This window comes from Tenrec ecaudatus, chromosome 10 (assembly GCF_050624435.1).
Source record: "Tenrec ecaudatus isolate mTenEca1 chromosome 10, mTenEca1.hap1, whole genome shotgun sequence".
Lineage (NCBI taxonomy): Eukaryota > Metazoa > Chordata > Mammalia > Afrosoricida > Tenrecidae > Tenrec > Tenrec ecaudatus.
The window spans coordinates 153,925,714-153,944,544 of record NC_134539.1 but is presented as its reverse complement, the minus strand read 5'-3'; the positions used below and the strand labels follow the sequence as shown (position 1 = coordinate 153,944,544).

General features: G+C 54.4%; 1 protein-coding gene across 2 annotated transcripts in view; it reads left to right on the top strand.

Annotated features, from left to right (window-relative positions):
- Window positions 1-18,831, top strand: part of RNF157 (ring finger protein 157) — a 99,903-nt gene that overhangs the window by 73,926 nt on the left and 7,146 nt on the right. For both annotated transcript variants that reach the window (XM_075562247.1, XM_075562246.1), the window contains exons 4-17: window positions 1,002-1,145; window positions 1,592-1,709; window positions 3,183-3,249; window positions 3,516-3,559; window positions 4,244-4,291; window positions 9,990-10,061; window positions 10,544-10,703; window positions 10,826-10,938; window positions 13,140-13,378; window positions 14,089-14,200; window positions 16,284-16,395; window positions 16,614-16,792; window positions 16,953-17,018; window positions 17,646-17,694. In XM_075562247.1, the coding sequence (XP_075418362.1) occupies window positions 1,002-1,145; window positions 1,592-1,709; window positions 3,183-3,249; window positions 3,516-3,559; window positions 4,244-4,291; window positions 9,990-10,061; window positions 10,544-10,703; window positions 10,826-10,938; window positions 13,140-13,378; window positions 14,089-14,200; window positions 16,284-16,395; window positions 16,614-16,792; window positions 16,953-17,018; window positions 17,646-17,694 (1,523 nt within the window). The remainder of the gene's footprint in view (window positions 1-1,001; window positions 1,146-1,591; window positions 1,710-3,182; window positions 3,250-3,515; window positions 3,560-4,243; window positions 4,292-9,989; window positions 10,062-10,543; window positions 10,704-10,825; window positions 10,939-13,139; window positions 13,379-14,088; window positions 14,201-16,283; window positions 16,396-16,613; window positions 16,793-16,952; window positions 17,019-17,645; window positions 17,695-18,831) is intronic.

The following is an 18,831-nucleotide window of genomic DNA, read 5'->3' as shown; positions in this document are numbered from 1 at the left end:
AAACAATGTAAACTGTGTGGTGAAGGACTGTGAGGAAAGAGGCAGACACAGGAGGAGGTTCCTTGTAGCAGAAATAGCTTGAGTGCCCACAGGTGCAGTAGGAAACACTGCCGTGATTGAAGATGAGGATGAAGATGTGCGCATGAGGGCACATCTGAAACATTTGTAGGAAACGGGAATGAAAAGAAACCAGGTTTTTTTCATGATCTTTCTGGAGCCACCCACCCCTTTCCTCCACCCTCTACCCCCGCCTCAGAACTATGCATGTGGTTATGGTAAAAAGTCCACAATGAATTTTTCAGGGCAAAAAGGCAAGATAATAGCAGACTTCAAAGAGTTAATGTGCCCCCCACCCCCTGCCCCAAAGCGCTGGGTCTTCTCTCCATCTGGTACAAAAGAAACCCCAAATCAGAGAAGACGCTAAACTGAGCTATAGGCGGAATGGTCCCCAGGGACCACGGCCCGCCTCCAGCTAAATGGTGTCCTGCTGTCTTGCAGAATGTTCTGCTCAGGGGCAGAGTAGATGGACCCTGATGGAAAAGAGAAAACTGTCCCGCACTTCAGATTCTTCTTCAAGAACCGAGCCACGCTGCCCTGTGGAGGTTGGAGGGCTCCCCAAGGCCATGGCCCTGAGTTGACAAGACCCTCCAGACACCTTCAAGCTCACAGAGTAGCTCTCCAAATACAGAGTCTCACCTTCTGAGTGTGGTGTTCTTGAAGAGATTACTATTATTTATCCCACTGAGGCCAAAGGGTCAACAGCTGTCTAAAAGCATCAGGGAGAAGGCTGTGGGGCAGAGAGGTCAGTTTGTGGAAGTGAGACAGCTGCAACTGAAGCACTGGGAAGGTTGAGACAGTGTGCTGGTGAGGGCTGTAACCAGTGTCACTTGATCAGCACATCTGGAAGCCACACAAGGTGGCAGGTGTGGACGTGTGGCTCATTCCCACCCCACCAGAAAGGTTCTTCCAGAACATGCTGAGCTGCTCTCTCGGCTCCCTAGATGCGCCGAGGTGAAGTGCCCCGGCGAAGAGTCCAGCAAAGCCAGAGTCCACTACAATGTGGAGTTCACCTTTGACACTGATGTGAGGGTGGCCATCACCATCTACTACCAGGCCACGGAGGAGTTCCAGAATGGCATTGCCAGGTAAGAGGGCATGAGGCCGAGTGAGCCGCTTCCTTCCCAGCCAGCTCAGGGTCAGTGTCCTTCTCAAAGCCCCACTCCTGGGAAGGTCACCTGTCGTTTCGCACCCAGGTGAGAGCTGGTTCTGAGTTCAGATGCTCTTGCCCTTCCCGGGTGCCATCTCTATAGTGGCAGTGGACCGTGGAGCCCTGCAGGTCACCGAGATGCTGTCAGGAACGCACTCAACAATGCAGAAACCCAACCCCCCACACACGGAGCGACCCTTCAGAGGCTGTGTGGGTTAGGTGGAGAGGGTGGAGAGCATTACCAAGCAAGAGCAGAGCCAACCAATGATCAGGGAGGCTGCGGGCTTGGTGATCATTGAGACCGCTCATGAGCTAGACAGAGAAAATGATCAGGTCTTCCAGCGAGAGCCTAACCTGTGCTTTGCTTCCCACTTCAATCGATAGCTACATCCCCAAAGACAACAGCCTGCAGTCGGAGACGGTGCATTACAAGCGAGGGGTGTGCCAGCAATTCTGCCTCCCCTCTCACACTGTCGACCCCTCGGAATGGGCTGAAGAGGAGGTGAGCGGTCTCTCCCACCTGCTGCCCGTTGACATGGGCGTGCAGCCACCCCGTGGGTGTCAGAGTAGAGCTGGGCTCACCAGCGCTTTGGTCTCCTTCGTGGATTGTGTTGTTGCTGAGAGCGCACAGCAGGGCAGTGGCTCTCTGTGTACAGTTCTGCAGTGCTGGCCACGCCCTTTGAGCTGTGCCATCCTTCTCCCCTCCTCCCCCCGTGCCGCGCTGTCCCTGTGACCCCACGTGTCCTAGCTCATCTTTCAAGTTGCTGCTATCCATTTGATCCGATAGCGACCTTCAAAGAGCATAGTACTCAAGGAGGACATCTATTAGCCACACGAAACTATTGTTAGGCTGTGAGAAGACCTCGGGGACTATTATGATGATCTAAGGCTTAACGATGATCTCAGGTCAATTGTTTCAGGGGTTCATCCAGCCTTCAGGGCTCCAGAAATTCTAGATTCCATGATTTTCAGAGATTCTGCGATGACCAGCATTTCTCTGTAAAATCCTGGATAGAATGTTCAGGCACGGAGGCCACTAACCACCCATTCCCTCTCCTCTTATTTAAGTCCCCTTCTTCCTTGGTTGCTGAGGAGGGTGGAGCAAGGTCAGTGTTGTGCCTTGGATAGTCACTTGCAAGCTTTCAGGACCCCAGCCACTCTGCAGGGAGCCAGGAGATCGTATGAAGCATGGGACACATTACTCGGCCAGTTTATTGGAATGGTACATGAAGCCATGATCCTAGACCTCCAAACCTGAGAACCAGATCCCACGAGGTGTTAGATTATGCATTGGCAGTTGTGTGTGTGTGTTCGTGTGTGTGTTCATGTGTGTGTTTTGGTTGGTTGCTGTAAATATGTCTGTCACACAATACTGCTGATGGTCAGAAGATGCCCAGTCCTGTCTTCCAAGGCACCTGTGGCTGGACTCCAGCCACTCCAGCTTCTTGGTGACCTTAGCGATTTACGCCCAGGATCGCCAGGGAGAAAGCAGGGCAGTCGCCTCCTAAGACTCAGGAGGGGTCTCCCTCCCCATAGGTTCCCAAATTTATTTTCCTTACCTCCCCCTTTTCAGGAAAAAAAAAAAAGGACTCAGTGTCCCGAGGTCATTAAAAGCCTTTGTCCCTATAGCCCTCGATCCTCTGGTTCCCATGCCTCCAGGGTGGCTTTGGCCACTTTGTGAAACAGCAAGACAGAGCGCTGCTTGCCCTTGAGCCTGGAGCTGCTCCCGGCCCTTCCTGCATGGGGCTGCTTGCTCCACACCAGCAATGTAACCAGCCTGCTTACATTTGCTCGTCCTCAAAAGGGAGCCCGTTTTGAGACATCTGTGCTCAGAGACCGAGCCTGCAGGCTTACAGGGCTGTCTTAGGGCACTGCCTGGTCGCCTCCAGTCAGACGGATGATGGGTGAGCACAGGTGAGGTTGCGGCCTCTGTGCCATGTGATGGGTCACTGTTTTCTCCTCCGCTTCCCTGCAGCTTGGCTTCGATCTGGACCGCGAAGTTTACCCCTTGGTGGTGCACGCTGTGGTGGATGAAGGCGATGGTGGGTGACTGGTGGCTCCTGAGGCCATGTACTGCCCTCTGGTCATAGCAGTCCGCCGGCTCTGTAAGGACCAGCCGGCCGGTGCTCAGAACCTTCTGCATTGGGACCCCTTGGGTGGTGGGACCAGTATTGGGTAACACACCCGCCCCGCCCCACAGGACTGCCCAGCACACTCCTAAGTTCCCCGGAGAATTTGGGGTGGTACATGGATGTCTGGGGTGGCACTTGGCTTCCGCCTTCCCTATCTGGGCCTTTCTTTCTTTCAGAGTATTTTGGCCATTGTCACGTGCTGCTGGGAACTTTTGAAAAGGTGAGTGAGTCTCAGGGAGAGGCCCTCTGTCTGCTCCTGGCGCCTCAGAGGCTGTGCTGGGGTGGAATGGGCGCTGGCCAGGGTGTGATGCCAGCCCTGGGCCTGCTGCACTGTGACTGTCCACTCCAGAGCTTCCGTTTGCTCTTCTCAGAATAGAGGGTTAGACCAGGTAACTACAGGCTCAAACTGGCTGACTTGGGGGGACAATGACATGGATGGCCCCAAGTAGAACTGCTCTCCATAGGGTTTTCAGGGCCTGAGTTCTCACACAGAGACTGCCAGGCCTTTCTTCTGAGGCACTTCTGGATGGACTCCAACCACCAACTCTTGTTAGGTTCAAGCGCCCACGTTTCCACTTGTGGCAGCACTTCCCCACTGCACCGCCAGGGCGCCTCGCCCTCAATATGAGGGTGTTCGAACTCCAACTGTGGCTATCAGTGGTGCTGGTCGTGGGGAAAGTCACGTGGGGAAAGTCACGAGAGCTGCTCATTGCTCAGTGGTCTAGTGGAATATGAACTGAGTTGCTAGCCACATGGACAGCAGTTCAAGTCCCCCGACTGCACTGCCAAAAAGAGATGAGAGTCCAATCCCGTAAAGAGTCACAGGGGCAGTTCTTTGAGTGAGAATAGCAGTGGATCCGGTTTGGGTTGGCTCACTGTCCTAACTGTCATGTGTTCATTCCAGCACACAGATGGGACGTTCTGCGTCAAGCCCCTCAAACAGAAACAAGTAGTAAGTATTCGATGGCTGGGGACTGTCAGGCTCGCTCTCTGTTTTTCTTCGTTTATTTTTAGTCATTTTTCCCTAGCTGCTTATATTCCTCCTCCTCTCCCTTTAAAAACTTTTTTCTCACACCTGAAAAAAATTACAGTAAAGCATAGACCACAGACTTTGCCATTTTAGCTATTTTTAAGTGTACAATTGAGTAGCATTAATTATATTCACAGAGTTATATATATTATTACCCCAAACAGAAGCTCTTGTACCCCACCCAATAAGCAGCAGCTCTCCGCCACCCTGGGAACCTCTAGTTGACACTGCCTGGCCTCTGGTGTCTGGCCTCATTCACCTCCACTGCTTGCCAGCTTCACCCTCGGGCTAGCCGGTATCAGCTTGTCATTTCCCTGGAGAGCCGAGTACTGCCCCAGACCACGTGCTGGCTGGCTGCTCATCTGCTGATGGGCAGTTGGGCTGCTCCACCTTTGAGCTATTGTGACTAGCGCTGCAGCGGACACTGCTGTGCCAGTATCTGTTTGAGTCCCAGAGAAGAGAAACGCGGGCAAGTGCTTCTGTGTTGGAAGCGACGCGGGCGACCTGAAAGGAGTGCTGGGGTGCCTCTACTGGCTCAGCATCCTTGGTCTGAAAGCAGCGCCCGTCTGCGCACAGAGCGCTGCAAAGGAAGGAGGAGATTGTCTCCTGGCATCAGCACTCTTGGGATGGAAAATGCCAGAACGAAACCACTTCCAGCGGAAGGATAGAGTGTCGGAGTCCAGTCCAGGGCCAGTTCGAGCCCACCCCTGAATTGCTCCCACCCTTTATTCAGTCATGCAGAGTGCACTGGACGCCCACCAGCACATGGCGCCTGGCTGTCGGCGGTCTAACCAGGCTGTGACAGCACGTGTCTGTCCACTCTCGCGGAGTGGTGCCAACGAGGGTGTCAAGTGTGGGGTGTAGAGATTGAGTAGGAGGTCGGGTGGGCCTTGGCTGAGATGCCAACGAAGGCCTCTGGAGCAGGGTGAAAGACGTACCCCAAGCTCTTCATGAGTCATCCTTTGAGCTCCATATTCTCCCCACTTTTAAGTAGTCAGTCATACTTGAGTATAAGTTTGTTATTAAAAAAAACTTGTTATTAATGATGTCCTTTTCAGTGCAAGCATGAGATTGAAGCAGGTTTTGAGAGGGACTCAGATCCTAAGCCAGGGTTCTGCCTGGTGAGTTGCCTCGTGGAAGACTCACGGTCGGTCCCACAGGAGGCAGGCTGAAGCGGGGCAGCGAAAGGGAAACATCAGGTGACGTTTCTTGCTGCTGGATTAGCGCTAACAACAGACTCTTTGCAGCCAGGGAGTACGAATTGGGTCCGTCATGGGCTAGGTCTTTGGGGAAGGGCCCTGAGAAGCAGAGACTGGGCAGACAGGAGAGAGTGGGCTTGAACAAGGTAACAAAAGAGCCAGCTTTGGCACTGCCATGTCCCAGGAGTGGGATGGGGACAGGGTGGTGGAGCAGGGGTTTGAACTGGTTGGTGGCCAACAATGGGAAACTGGAATCGACTCCCATCAAGATGTGACTGACCTAGAACACACACCAGAGTGGGAGAAAGGACCAGTGGAAGGCTTAGAGGGAGACTTGGAGAGGCGGGGTGAGTCCTTTGAGGAGCAGAGACTGGACTATTTCCTGGACTGGGGAGACCAACACACCCACAGCAACCCAGTCAGCCACCGCCTCTGAGTCGGGCGCCATCATTTCCGCTCGGCCAGTCAGGAGACTCAGTCGCTCTTCAGCTCACATACTGCCCTTGTTTTGTGTAATTCTGTTCCAGCAGGGCTTCCGCCCTTAATGGTTGCCATTCTGTCCAGCATTTAGATTCACCCACATTTTAGAAATCCAGGCGCACTCCTGTCTTGCTTTGTAGACCACGAGACCTAAGAGAGACAATTTTGCTGCGTGTTTTAAACTCAAGGGAGAGACTGGGGGCCTGCATTGGTCTTGCTATCTCTTTGGGCTCCAGTGTTTGGGTTTCCCACTGAGTCTCCTCCGTCTCTTCTTGGGCATGGATCTGCTGTGGTGCCATGGAGTCGGTTTTGACTCACAATGACCCTGCGCACGGCAGACCAACACACTGCCTGGTGCTGCGCCAGCCTCACAGCCGTTCTTACGTTTGAGCCCGTGGGGACAGCCACGGTGTCCATCCATCTTGTCCAGGGCTTCCTCTTTGTCACTGCCCCTCTGCTTCACCAAGCATGATGACCTCTCCAGGAGCTGGTCTCTCCCGACAACAGGTCCAAAGTCCGTCAGCTGAAGTCTCGCCACCCTTCCCTCTAAGGCGCACTCTAGCCTTACTTCTTCCAAGGCAGATGTGTGGTTTTCCGCAGTCCGTGGTACTATGAATTTTCCTTGTCAGCACCATCCGTCAAATGCACCGATTCTCCTGTCTTCCTTATCAGTGTCCAACTTTCACATGCACGCGAGGCCATGAAATACCATGGCATGGGGAGGCAGGCGCCCTAGCCCTCAAAGGAGCCTCCGTGGTTTGCAGCACGTTGAAGAGGGCTCGTGCACCAGACTCACCCAGTACTGGTGTACTGACTGCAGTAACAAGATGAAATCCTTCACAGCTTCAACCTTTGCTCCATTTGTTGTGATGGTGCCTGTTGGCCCAGTTTTCTTTACATAATCCATCCTGAAGGCTGCAAACCTTGATCTTCATCAGCAAGTGCTTCAAGCCCTCCTCCCTGCCAGCGAGAAAGGTGTGTCATACGCATTCCGCGGTCACCAATAAGTCTTCTTCCAGCCCTGAAGCCATATTCTTTTCACAGTCCAGCTTTTATCAACATGCAGATTGAATAGGTATGTGAGAGGCCACAACCCTGGTGCACACCTTTCCTGACTTAATCCATGCAGTGTTCCCTTGTTCTGCTCTCACAACTGCCTCGTGATGCACGTACAGCTTCCGCAGAAGCACAATGAAGGGTTCTGGAATGCCCATTCTCCTCCATGTTGTCCATAGTTTGTTATGATCCACACAGCTGAATGCCTTTGAGTAGTCAATAAAATGCAAGTAAACATCTTTCTGTTTTCTCTGCTTTTCAGCCAAGACCCATCTGACATCAGCAGTGATATCCCTTGTTCCAAGTCCTCTTCTGAATCCAGCCTGCACCTCTGGCAGCTCCTTTTCAACATGCTGCTGTAACCCTTGTTGGATGATCTTCAGCAACATTTCATTTGCATGTGATGTCAGTGAGACTGTTTACGCATGTGAGCATTCTGTTGGGTCACTCTCCTTTGGAATGGACACAAATACAGATCTCTTCCAGTCAGTGGGCCAAGTAGCTGTCTTCCAGATCTCCTGGCACAGACGAGTGAATGTTTCCGGTGCTCCGTGACCTGTTGGAACATCTCCATCGGTGTTCCATCAGTCCTGGAGCCTTGTTTTTGGTTGGTGCTTTCATTACACCATTGGTCCTTGCTCATCTGCCACCTCCTGAAACGGTGGCATGTGGACTAGTTCTTTTGGTGCCGTGACTCGGTGGTGGTGTTGTTTTTTATTGGCTCATACAACTGACTCTGTGTGCTCTTTCCATCTTCTTCTGATGTTTCCTGCGCCTTTCAATATTTTTCCCTAGAATCTTTTAACCTTTTGGGAAAAAGAACATTTTATTGGGGGCTCGTACAACTCTTATCACCATCCATCCATACAACTATTGTGTGTCAAGCACATTTGTACATTTGTTGCCCTCATCATTCTCAACACATTTGCTTTCTACTTGAGCCCTTGATATCAGCTCCTTATCTTTCAATCTGTTAATCTTGCAACTTGAGACTTGATTTTTCCTTCTTCAGATTGAGGCACGCTGAGCATGTCCTTCCTTCTTGGTTTTCTAACTCCGTTACCCCCCTTTGACATTTTCCGCTTAGCTCTTTGACATCATCATTTCTCTCACTTGCCTTAGCTACAGTATATACTCCTGTACAAGCTGAGTCTCTCGGCACATTTTCAAAAGCAGTTTTTGTGGTAAAATTAGGTGCCTTGGCTGATATTCGGGTCGGCTTATACTCAAGTATATATGATTTAAGTGCAAGTTCAGATTCTCTCCCAGTGTCCACTATGATCCTTTCTTTCTTTCCTTTCATGACCTTCTGCTTTCTTCCTGTGTGGTGCTCTTGGTGACTGCCCGCAGCTCCGTCGTTAGGCTTTAATGCCCCAGTCTGTGCTCGAGATGTCGTTGAAATCCAGGGGGATAGACTCAGGGTCGTGCTTGGCTCCTCTGGATTGGCTTTCATTTTCTTCAGCTTCATCCTGAACTTATAAATGAGCAACTGATGGTCTGTCTCACAGCTGGCCCCTAGCCTGGTTTTGTCTGCTGAAATTGAGCTTCTTCATTGTCTCTTCCTATAGATGTCAATTTGCTCTCTGTGTATTCCATTTGGAGAAGTCCATGTGTATTGTCACTCGTTGTGTTGTTGGAAAAAAAAGGGATTTGCTATGAACAAGTGATTGGTCTTGCAAAATTCTGTCATGTGATCTCCAGCTTTGTTTCTGTCTCCAAGGCCCTATTTTCTGACTACTGATCCTTCCTCTTTGTTTCCAACTGTTGCATTTTCATCTCCAGTTATTATCAATGCATCTTCATAGCATGCTTCATCAGTTTCAGGCTGAAGACGTTGGTAGGTTTCTGTAATTTCTGCCTCACTAGCTTTAGTGGTTGGTGCATAAATTTGAATAATAGTTGTATTTATTGGATTTTTATTGTCAGCAGATAGATATTATCCTATCACAGACAGCATTGTACTTCAAGATTGCTCTAGAAATATCCTTTTGATGATGAATACAATACCATTCCTCATGAATATGTATAAGCCATATTTCAAGCATAGTAAGCCATATGATTTTCTGATTCACGGTGTCCATTTTAGCTCACTAATACTTAGAATAAAGATCTCTACATGTTCCATTTCATTTTTGACAACTGCCGATTTCCCTGGGTTCAGACTTCATACATTCCAAGCTGTGATTATTAGTTGATGCTTGCAGTCGTTTCTTCTCCTTTCGAGTCATGCCCCGTCAGCGAGCGAAGGTCCCCCGAGCGTTACTCCATCCCCGTCCCTGTGGTTCACTGGCTCGGCTTCCTCAGTCACATGCTGAGTGCCCCTTCGCCACGATCTCGGACCAGGATCTGCTTCCATTCAGTATGCCTTCCACACGCCACAGGCGCTTGCTGCTATCCGTGAGCCCTTCCGTGGCGGGCTCCTCCAGAGTGGACAGCCTCGACCTCGTCATCGCTCTTCACCTGGAAACGCTCCTGAAATCCGTTCATCTTGGGTGACCCTGCTCACAGCAACACACAAGCCACCACAGTGGGACAAACGGACAGACCAGGGGTGGATACATTGTATCGAGATGAAAAGGAGGCCGCCTGCCCCTGTAAGCATAGGCCAATGCTGCCACTGCTCCACCTAGCTCCTGGCCCGGCCTTCCTCCGCTCTCCTCAGGGGGGTGTGTGCCACGAAAGCTCTCTGAAGTTTTACCAGTTCTGTGTCGGCTGTTGACGCAATGGTGTGTTTCTTTTTCCTCTCAAAAAGAAAGCTTCAGTAAATCGAGCCCCCTCTGTGAGGCAGGACTTTGGTGGTTTGCATCGTGAGCAGGTCAGGGTGGGGGAGCCACTCTAGCCTCAATCAGCCCACCTGTCCTTGAACTTTTCTGTCTGCTCTCCAGGTAGATGGGGTCAGCTACCTCCTGCAGGAGATCTATGGGATTGAAAACAAGTACAACACCCAAGATTCTAAGGTAGGTTTTCTCCAAAGTTCCCCAAGAACCCCTGTCAGGGGCAGAGCTAGAAATGTGCATGCTCCTCGGGGTTCCCCCGGTGGACTGTTCAAAGGGTGATGGCCAGGCCAGTCTCCCAAGGCCTCTCAGTGGGCAGCCGAGCATATTCCCCAGGGCTCCTGCCTTCCGTGTTGCTCTGAGCTGGCATCTCCAAGTTCCACCTGCAAATTCAGGCACTGGTTAGTACCTAGCACCTTTTTCCTCATTTCTGTTGAGGATGCCTCGGGCAGTTGGGCAAAAACAGACTTGGAGTCTGTGTGCTCTGTGTGGGTCTCTCTGCCTCAGTTTCCCAGCAGGGCCCCTCAGCTCAGACAGTCAGAGCAGAGCCCCAGGGGCCCTACACATTTCCCAGCCAAGGGGCACCTGGCCCACATTGCAGCCTAGCGCATTGCAAGCTCTTGCGCCTCCTCCTTAGCCCCGAGGCTCCCTGTCTCCCTGTGCAGGTGGCTGAGGACGAAGTGAGTGACAACAGTGCCGAATGCGTGGTGTGTCTCTCAGACGTGCGGGACACCTTGATCCTGCCCTGCCGCCACCTGTGCCTGTGCAACACCTGTGCAGACACCCTGCGCTACCAGGCCAACAACTGTCCCATCTGCCGGCTCCGTAAGGTCCCCCGCTCCAGCGGGGGTGGGTGGGAGGGAGGCCCTGACCCAGGCCCTGACCCAGGCCCCACCCCATCTGGTCTGCCTTCGGGGTGGCCTCATGGCCTGCTTTCATCTGCCCAGCCTTCCGGGCGCTGCTCCAGATCCGAGCCATGAGGAAGAAGCTGGGCCCCTTGTCCCCAGGCAGCTTTAACCCCATCATCTCTTCCCAGACGTCTGACTCCGAGGAGCATTCCGTAAGTTGCCCACCCCACCCTTGGGGAAGCAGATGCCCTTTGACCCTCATCCCTCCTGCCCCAGGTGACCTCGAAGCCGGTAAGGAACCTAGCTACCCAGTGAGCCACATTGGATCAGAACCAACCTCGTGGCAGCCAAAAATGGGGTGCTGGCCACCAAGGCTCTCTCTTTCCTTCCTTGGGCCCTCTGTGTCCAGTCATAGGTACCATTTCCAGAGCCTTCTGTTGACAGTGGGCACTCCAGGGGGCTGGCTATGGAAATCCCTCGGGCAGAAACAAGGGGTTGATTGTCTGCAGTTGAACAGTTTACTACCCCTGAAGAAGGTCACCGTTGTCCTTTCTCCCATTTCCTGGCTTCAGCAGCTGAGCGCTGAGACAGTGAAATGACGGGCCACCCTCTCAGAGGGAGAGCCAGGAGAGGGGTCCTGCCCGGGGTACTCAGCACGTTCAGACTCTGAGGAAGGGAGCGTTAGTCAACCAAGGGCCTGGGGGTGACTAGTCTGCTGTTTCGGGAGGAAAGGCCGTCTCAGCCCGTAGCACCTGACCAGACACCCCATTCCAGGGGGAGAAATGCGTCTCCTATCACAGGACACCAAGCAGAATCATAGGTTCTGACGGAGTTGACTTGGGGACCCCCACCTAAATAAAAGTTCGTTTAAAAAAAATGGCAATGGGAAACTGAAAACGAATCAGTACATTTTACTATATAGAAAGTTTAGTCCCAGAGGTTCTGAAACACGGCCAAAATTAAAAGGCAAAAGAACAAGTAGTCTTTTTCCGAAAGCACCCACAACATGCATAGATACCGGTCTCGGCAACAGCTCCCGTGAGTCAAACCCCTCGGGAAACAGGGGATCAGGCCTGCAAAGCCAGCAGCAGTGCCCCAGAAGAAATGCAGGTCATCGCACTAGCAATGTGATGGTGCCAATGAAAATGAAAGACCATTTTCTCTCCTTTCAGATTAGAAAGTGATTGAAAGACACTCCGTGCCGGCAGAGAGGCACCCAGACAGACCCTTGGCAGGGGGACAAAAACAAACACAGCCAAAGAGCTGCTTAACAAGAGACTTACAACCCCCATCCCGAGACCAGCGGGCCCTTGAGGAGTTTAAACGGAATCACTACCCCAGGAGGCCCCCTTCCAGCTAAGTAGCAGGGTGGCTCATGAGGTCAGCCACAGCACCCAGGAGAGCGTGCGGCTCTCCAACTGACCTCTTTCTACCACTCTCTCTCTGTGACCAACAGGTCAGCATTCACCCTAAAGCAAAGTGGAGGGAGGCTCAGATAGAGAAGTTGGATAGGTGGAAAACAATCGGAAAGATGCTCATTTGAATGTTTACATGTATGGAAAACGTAACCAGTAGCCATATCACAGCATCAGTTGGTAACATGGAACAGCATGTTTGGAAGTGGTCCTGTGGGAACCAACTTGCTGTGCCAGTTTCCCCCACAAACTGAAAATGTGTTTTCCCCAACTGAATCAAAAGATGTGTGTGCAGAGGTGTTGGTTGGAGCCGTGTTTACAATGGGAGGGCTCAAGCCACCCCACAGCATGGCACTCTGTTCCTAAATGAAGGGTCTCAACTTCAAGCCCACCAGGAGCTCAAGTTCAAGCCCATCAAGCTCTTCAGGAGAAGAGATCGGGCAATCTGCTCCCCTAAAGGTCACCGCCTTGGAAGCCCCTGGGGCAGTTCTGCTCCGTCCACACCACTGAGTGGAGGAATAGTCAGGAGACTGGTGTCGTGAGTGAAAATACATGCACCAAAAGGTTTCAGAAATTGTGTGTTTTACACTCACTGAGATGAGCAAGCTGTAAAATTGTCCTGCAGAGGCAGAGTCAAACATGTAAACTCTACAGAACCAAAACGCAGACACTTCACACTATCAAGTCGACCCTGAATCAAGAATGCATGGGCCCAGAATGTTCATGCAAGTTGTCTTTGGGGGGCGTCATCACAAGTCATTGCTTATTTCTCCACATCTCCTGGGATGAGCCTTTATTTCTCTTTCCTTTGAAATCTGGAAAGCGGAGCCTTCCACACACATTCATCCCTGAGCGGGCTCAGGGGTATGCTTCCACGCCGGCTCCTTCCTTGTTCAGATGGAAAAGCAAACCCTTTTCCAGTGGTAGGGGAGGCACCATGAGCTTGCCGTGGGAGGAGGGGGTTTCATTCATCTTCCCGCCTCTCTCTGGTTCCCTAGTCCTCGGAGAACGTCCCGCCGGGTTATGAAGTCGTGTCTCTTCTGGAAGCCCTCAACGGGCCCCTGACCCCGTCCCCAGCGGTCCCTCCACTTCACGTGCTTGGCGACGGCCACCTCTCAGGAATGCTGCCCTCCTACGGCAGTGATAGTCACCTGCCCCCTGTCAGGACGCTCTCCCCCCTCGACCGCCTGTCTGACTGCGGCAGCCAGGGACTCAAGCTCAAGAAGAGCCTCTCGAAGTGAGTAGCCAGCCCCGGCACAATGCAGCCGGCCTCCCTCAGTGCCGGCCTTCACCTGGCCCTTGGAGGAAGAGAGGAAACTAGAATGGTGCGTGTGGTGCTTACGATAAACCCTTCACACAGTGCTAGAGGAGGAGGAGGAGGAGGAAGAGCCTTCCTGCCGTGAGGGCTGCTCAGGCTCTGAGGGCCGACGGAAGCTGTGATCTTCCTTGGTTGCTTGCATTTTTCCTTTTGGTGCCATGGGTTTAACATTAGGCTACTAGCCACAAGGTTGGTGGTTCAAACCCACCCGCTGCTCCCTATGTGAATGACGAGGTAGTCTGCTTCAATGACTAGATTTACAGCCACAGACACTCCCTGGGCAGCTACACCTGTTTTTCAGGGTTGCCATGAGTCAGAAAGGAATCAATGGTCGGGGCGGGGAGGGGATGGGGATGTGTGTTTTAGCACAAACCCTATATTTCTGACGTAGAGTGAAGGATGGTGTTTTACAGATAAAAATTTTGAGCTCCTGAAAATCCCAATGATTTTCCTCAAGTTCAGACAGTGAGCCACTGAAGGGGCTAAAGTTAAAACAGCAGAGCTCTCTGCACATCTATTACTGGTCTTTGTGCCCACCCCCTGCCCCTCAGTCCCCCGAGGTCCTCTCCCTCTGGGGAGCTCTGGGCCTTCCGTGGGCCTTGGCTGCAGCGGACTGCCCACGTCTGCAGGTCCCTGTCCCAGGACTCGTCCGTGCTGCGTGAGGAGGAAGACGAGCACTCCTGCAGTGGGTCCGAGACGCAGCTCTCCCACCGGCAGCCAGCAGCGCACCTGGGAGGGGAGGTAACTCATGCCTATGCCCGCCAGGCCCCTGCCTTCCCCCATTCCTGACCCCTCCCCCATGCCCTCTGGGTGGCAGCAAAGCCCTCCTCTCCATCATGTGAACAGCAAGGCATCAGGTGGGTGCCCTTGCCCTGCCTCTGTGCTGGAGGGCCGGGTGGTTCAGAGGGAGAACTCTCACCTTCCCTGCAGGATGCCTCATGCACTGCCCCCGGCTGCCCATCAGACCCTCTGGTAGACCCAGCCCCCATGAGCCAACCAGGGAGAGAAAGTGGGCTGGCCGAAGTCTGGGGAGACTGCGAGGCATTGGCAAGGGCGAAGGCCCCAAGGGAAAGCCTTTTGGGAGGGTGGCCAGTATGGCAGGAGTGGAGGAAGACCAGGTGCTCTCCCCCAGCACCCCTCACAGGCCTTCCTCAAGGGGTGGTCTCCCTGCCCTCTCCATGGCAAGGGCATGCTCTGGTGACCCATGTCCCCCAGAGGAGAGCTCACATCCAAGGTCTACCTCAGACCGGCACTGTTCCCCTGGAATGTGTTGCTGCCTCCGGAGAGGTTGGCAGTCGTAGCCCACCCAGAGGCATGCTGGTGCCCCAGGCCCACAGCAGCGGAGCCCAGCCGTCCTGGCAGGCACAGGGGCACCTAGTGGGTGAATTTGAGCTCGAGACAACAGGCAGTGCTTCCTGGGGTACAGGGTGAGGGGCTGCTTGGTGCAGGAAATCAGAACCAGGGTGGAAGCACAGCTGAGTCCAATCTTTTTTTTTTTAAACACCTTTTTATCATGAATTAAAGCAAACTCACTGCCATCAAGTCGATGCTGATTTATAGTGATCCAGTGAGAGAGAGTAGAGCTGCCCCTGTGACAGGCTTGAGACGGTGACTCTTGACCCGAGTAGAAAGCCTTGTCTTTCTCCCATGAATTAGAGAGGGTCATAGGGCAGAGCTTCATTTTGCACTCTAACCCTACACGTGCTGATGCCTTCCAGTCTCTCCTAACCCTCTGACCTTTGTCCTTGGGAAGTGCAGCTCTTTTGACCTTAAATGGTTGCTTAGGCAAATGCTGAGGTCTGAGGTCAGCGTGAGACCTGAAGATTAAGGGCCACACCTACCTAGTCTTGGGGCTCCCACCAGCCTCAGACTGACCAATGAGTCTCCCCATTTTCTGTTATGGCACCGTGGAGTTTTTTCCCACCCTTAGCTCCCACTCTAGGTAGGGCCCTCAGGGGTGGCCCTTTTCCGAGTGGCTTGGTGGCCGCCAGGCACCATCTAGCTCCTCTGGCCTCTGCGCGGCAGTCTGGGGTTCCCGCATCTTGATTCTCGTCTTTCTCTCCTCTCCTCTGAGTGGGGAGCAAGGCCCGCGGCTACATCTTCAACGGCAGCCCTCAATCTTTTCACTAAGCTGAGTGGAGGGACCCGACAGTGGTCAGCCATGGGGAGAAAGGCAAGAGGAGCCTTCCCGGGTGGAGGGTGGTACCAGCCCAGGTGGCACAGAGCAGGCTGACATGCAGGGAGAGCCTTGCCTCGCCACGGTCACCTGGCAGGGGCTGGACAGGAAACAAGCCAAGCAGGAGCAGATGCCTGAAGGGGTGAGAGAAGCTCATGGGCTCAGAGGAAGAACTGACCCCACTTGACATCTGCCTGGGCCTGGGGTGAGGCTTCATGCCCGGGAGACTGGGAGTGGGAGGCAGTGTCTGTCTGTTTAAAGGGACTGAGCTCGAACTTGCTGGGCATCCAAGGGTAAGCCCAGCAGCCAGGAGCCTCTTCTAGTGTCTGCCCTTTTGCCTTCCAAAGGGGGGTGGTCCCTAGTCCTGGGGAAAGTGGGGTGTCCCCATGTCCCAGCTGCTTGGTGGCCGGTGTCACTTGAGCCGCAGGCTTTGTGCAGCCCAGCAGATGCTGGGCTGGGCCTTGGGCAGGCCGTGCTGACTGAAGGCAGCCGGTCCCCTGGGAGACGCCACTCACTCAGGCCAGGGCTGGCAGAAAGAAGAGCAGCTGGGCCCTCAGCCCTACTTCCCTCAACCTCCCCATCACCACCACCCCCCAACACACATATGCAGGCACCTGCCCCAGTGGCTTTCCTCTGTCCCCACTGCAGGAATGTGGTGTGACCCCAGACAGCGAGAACCTGACCTTGTCCTCGTCAGGAGCTGTTGGCCAGTCGTCCTGCACAGGAACCCCTCTTTCCTCCACCATCTCCTCCCCAGAAGGTACTTGGGGGAGCAGGGCCCTGGTCTGTCTGTGAGGTGGGCAGTCACGGGGCTTCACCTCGGTCCTGCCATCATCTCTTCCTGTACCCCCATGGCCCAGGAAAACAAGACTGGATCCTGAGGATGCACGCTACACTGGGACGTAGCAGGGGGCAGGGAGCGGGCTCTGCTCCCTGCAGGGCCCTGATGCACTGGTTCCCTCCACTCCTGCCTCAAAGATCCTGCCAGCAGCAGCCTGGCCCAGTCAGTCATGTCCATGGCGTCCTCCCAGAGCCAGCACTCCCAGATCAGCTCCGACACCGTCTCCTCCATGTCCGGCTCCTACATCGCCCCAGGCCCCGAAGAAGAGGGTGAAGCCCTCCCTTCCCCAAGGAGGGTCCCGTCAGAGGAAGGAGAGGTAAGGGAAGGACGGGGGTGGGGAGAGCTAACTGTCCCCCCGGGTCCCTGCTGCAGAGCTTTCTCCCAAATCTAGGGAGCCCTGTGTAAGTGGAGAGGTGCTGGATTGGGCGTGGCCCTACTGTGGGAGCTTCACCTTGCCCTTGGTCTTTGGTCCACAGGTGATGCCGCTGGAGTCCCCAGATGTCAACTTCATTGGCCTCCCAGCTGAGGAGCAGGACGCAGAGGTAGCCCCGTGGAGACAGCCTTGGCTGGGGTGGACTTGGGATGGGCAGCTGTGAGCGGAGACTTCCTAGGGGCCATGCTTGGGCTAGGCTGATGGCCGGGGCAGAGAGAGTGCCCACGCTGCTCCCAGGGCTATTGGAGGACAACTAGGGGGCAGCATGGGGCGCCCCAGTCCAGTGTGAACCACCTAGGGGGCCGCCAGGGGTAACTGCTGTGCCAGAGCCGCTGCTGTTGCTGGGGGTTGTCAGGGTCCTCCTCTGTGCCCTTCCCCCGCCCCACAGGAGGGGCCTTTCCAGGCAGCAGTTAAGATGCATCTCCCACGGAGCCGCAGGAGGGGTGGGAACAGAACATCCTCTGGGGCCAGGTCGTCTGAAAGGAGTTCTTGGAGCATGTTTGGGACCCGACAGGATTTCTGTGTGATTGGATTGACTTGGCGACACGCAGGGTCTCCCTGGCCGACCACTTGAGTGTCACCTGTCCCTCCCGGCCACGGTCCAGCCTCATAGGCATGGGCAGTGCATGTTCCTGATGCAGCCCTGGAGCGAGGCCCCAGAGGGTGGCGGGCTCTGTGTTCAGCTGCCTGAAGGCTCAGTGTGGGCCTGACTCAGTGTGTCCTCCTTCTGCCTTAGGGAAACGACGTCCTAGAGGAAGACCACGGATCCCCCACTCAGGAAGCCGGTAAACACCTGGTCCTCGGCTACCCTTAGACCCCTTTCCTGGGGGCTCCTTACAGGGTCAGGGAGAGTCGGGCTGTGTCTGGGGAGGAATCCCAGCTGGTGTCAGGGAAGACCCCCAGCTCTGTGGGACACAGAGGGTGCTCCCTGCACACACAGTAGGTTCTGGAGCTTCTCAGGCACCTCCCTCAACACCTTCCTGCTTAGAGAGCCCCAAGGCACCCTCTAGAACCTGCTGCTTCCTGGTGCTCACTCGTGGTCCGTGTGGCTTTGCCGCGGTGAGGTTGGAGGTGGGTTGGAGCAAGCCGGGCTGAGGTCCTGTAGCCGCTCTGCATAAGCAGGTGTTCCACAGGCGCCTGCCCTTTTCCCCCCTCTGGAAGGGCTGCGTTTCAGGGCAGCCCGGAGAGGAGGCCCAACCCACAGTCAATCACTAGGAAGAAGCTCCCCCAGGAGGAGAGCCAGACCTGCGCCCCCGCTGCTCGGAGGGGCCCTGCCTGGGCACAGGCCCAGCCGCAGCTGCCAGCTGGTCGCTTCTGCTTCGCACTGGCCTGGCCGCTGCTTGGGAACTTGTAGCGCATGCATGCAGCACAGCCCCTGGGCAAAGAGGATGGTAAGGCTGTGCCCACCAGGCTGAGAGACTGCCACAGGGTCCTCTGTGTCCTCCCCTGCCACCCCACTGGGGCCCACACCAAGGGTTTGTGCTTTCTTCTCCCTTTCACTGAAAAATAAAGGAAGGGGCTTTGCTTGAAAAACAAACTTTTAAGACAAACACCGCGCCCCCCCCCCCCCATGTCAGTCACTTAATGGAGAACAGGGTCTCCTGGGGCACAAGTCAGCTGAGGCGCAGAACCAGGACACCCAAGGCCCTGGCCGCTGCCTTGGGGTTTTTGCCTCTTGCAGAGTCTGTATAATAAACACAACCACCTGTCCCCAAGACCGCCCAGGCCGAGACCTCGGCAGGGCAGCTTCAATGGCCACTGTGGCCTGGCTCCACCCTGGTCTCACAGACCCCCTCCCACCACCTGCGGAACCATGGTGGGAAGGCACAGGGGAGCGGGCTAGAAAAGCCAGCCCCGCCCACCCGCCCTGCCTGGGGCCTCTCCTGTCCTCTTTAGGCACTTAGTTATGACTGTCTTTTCTT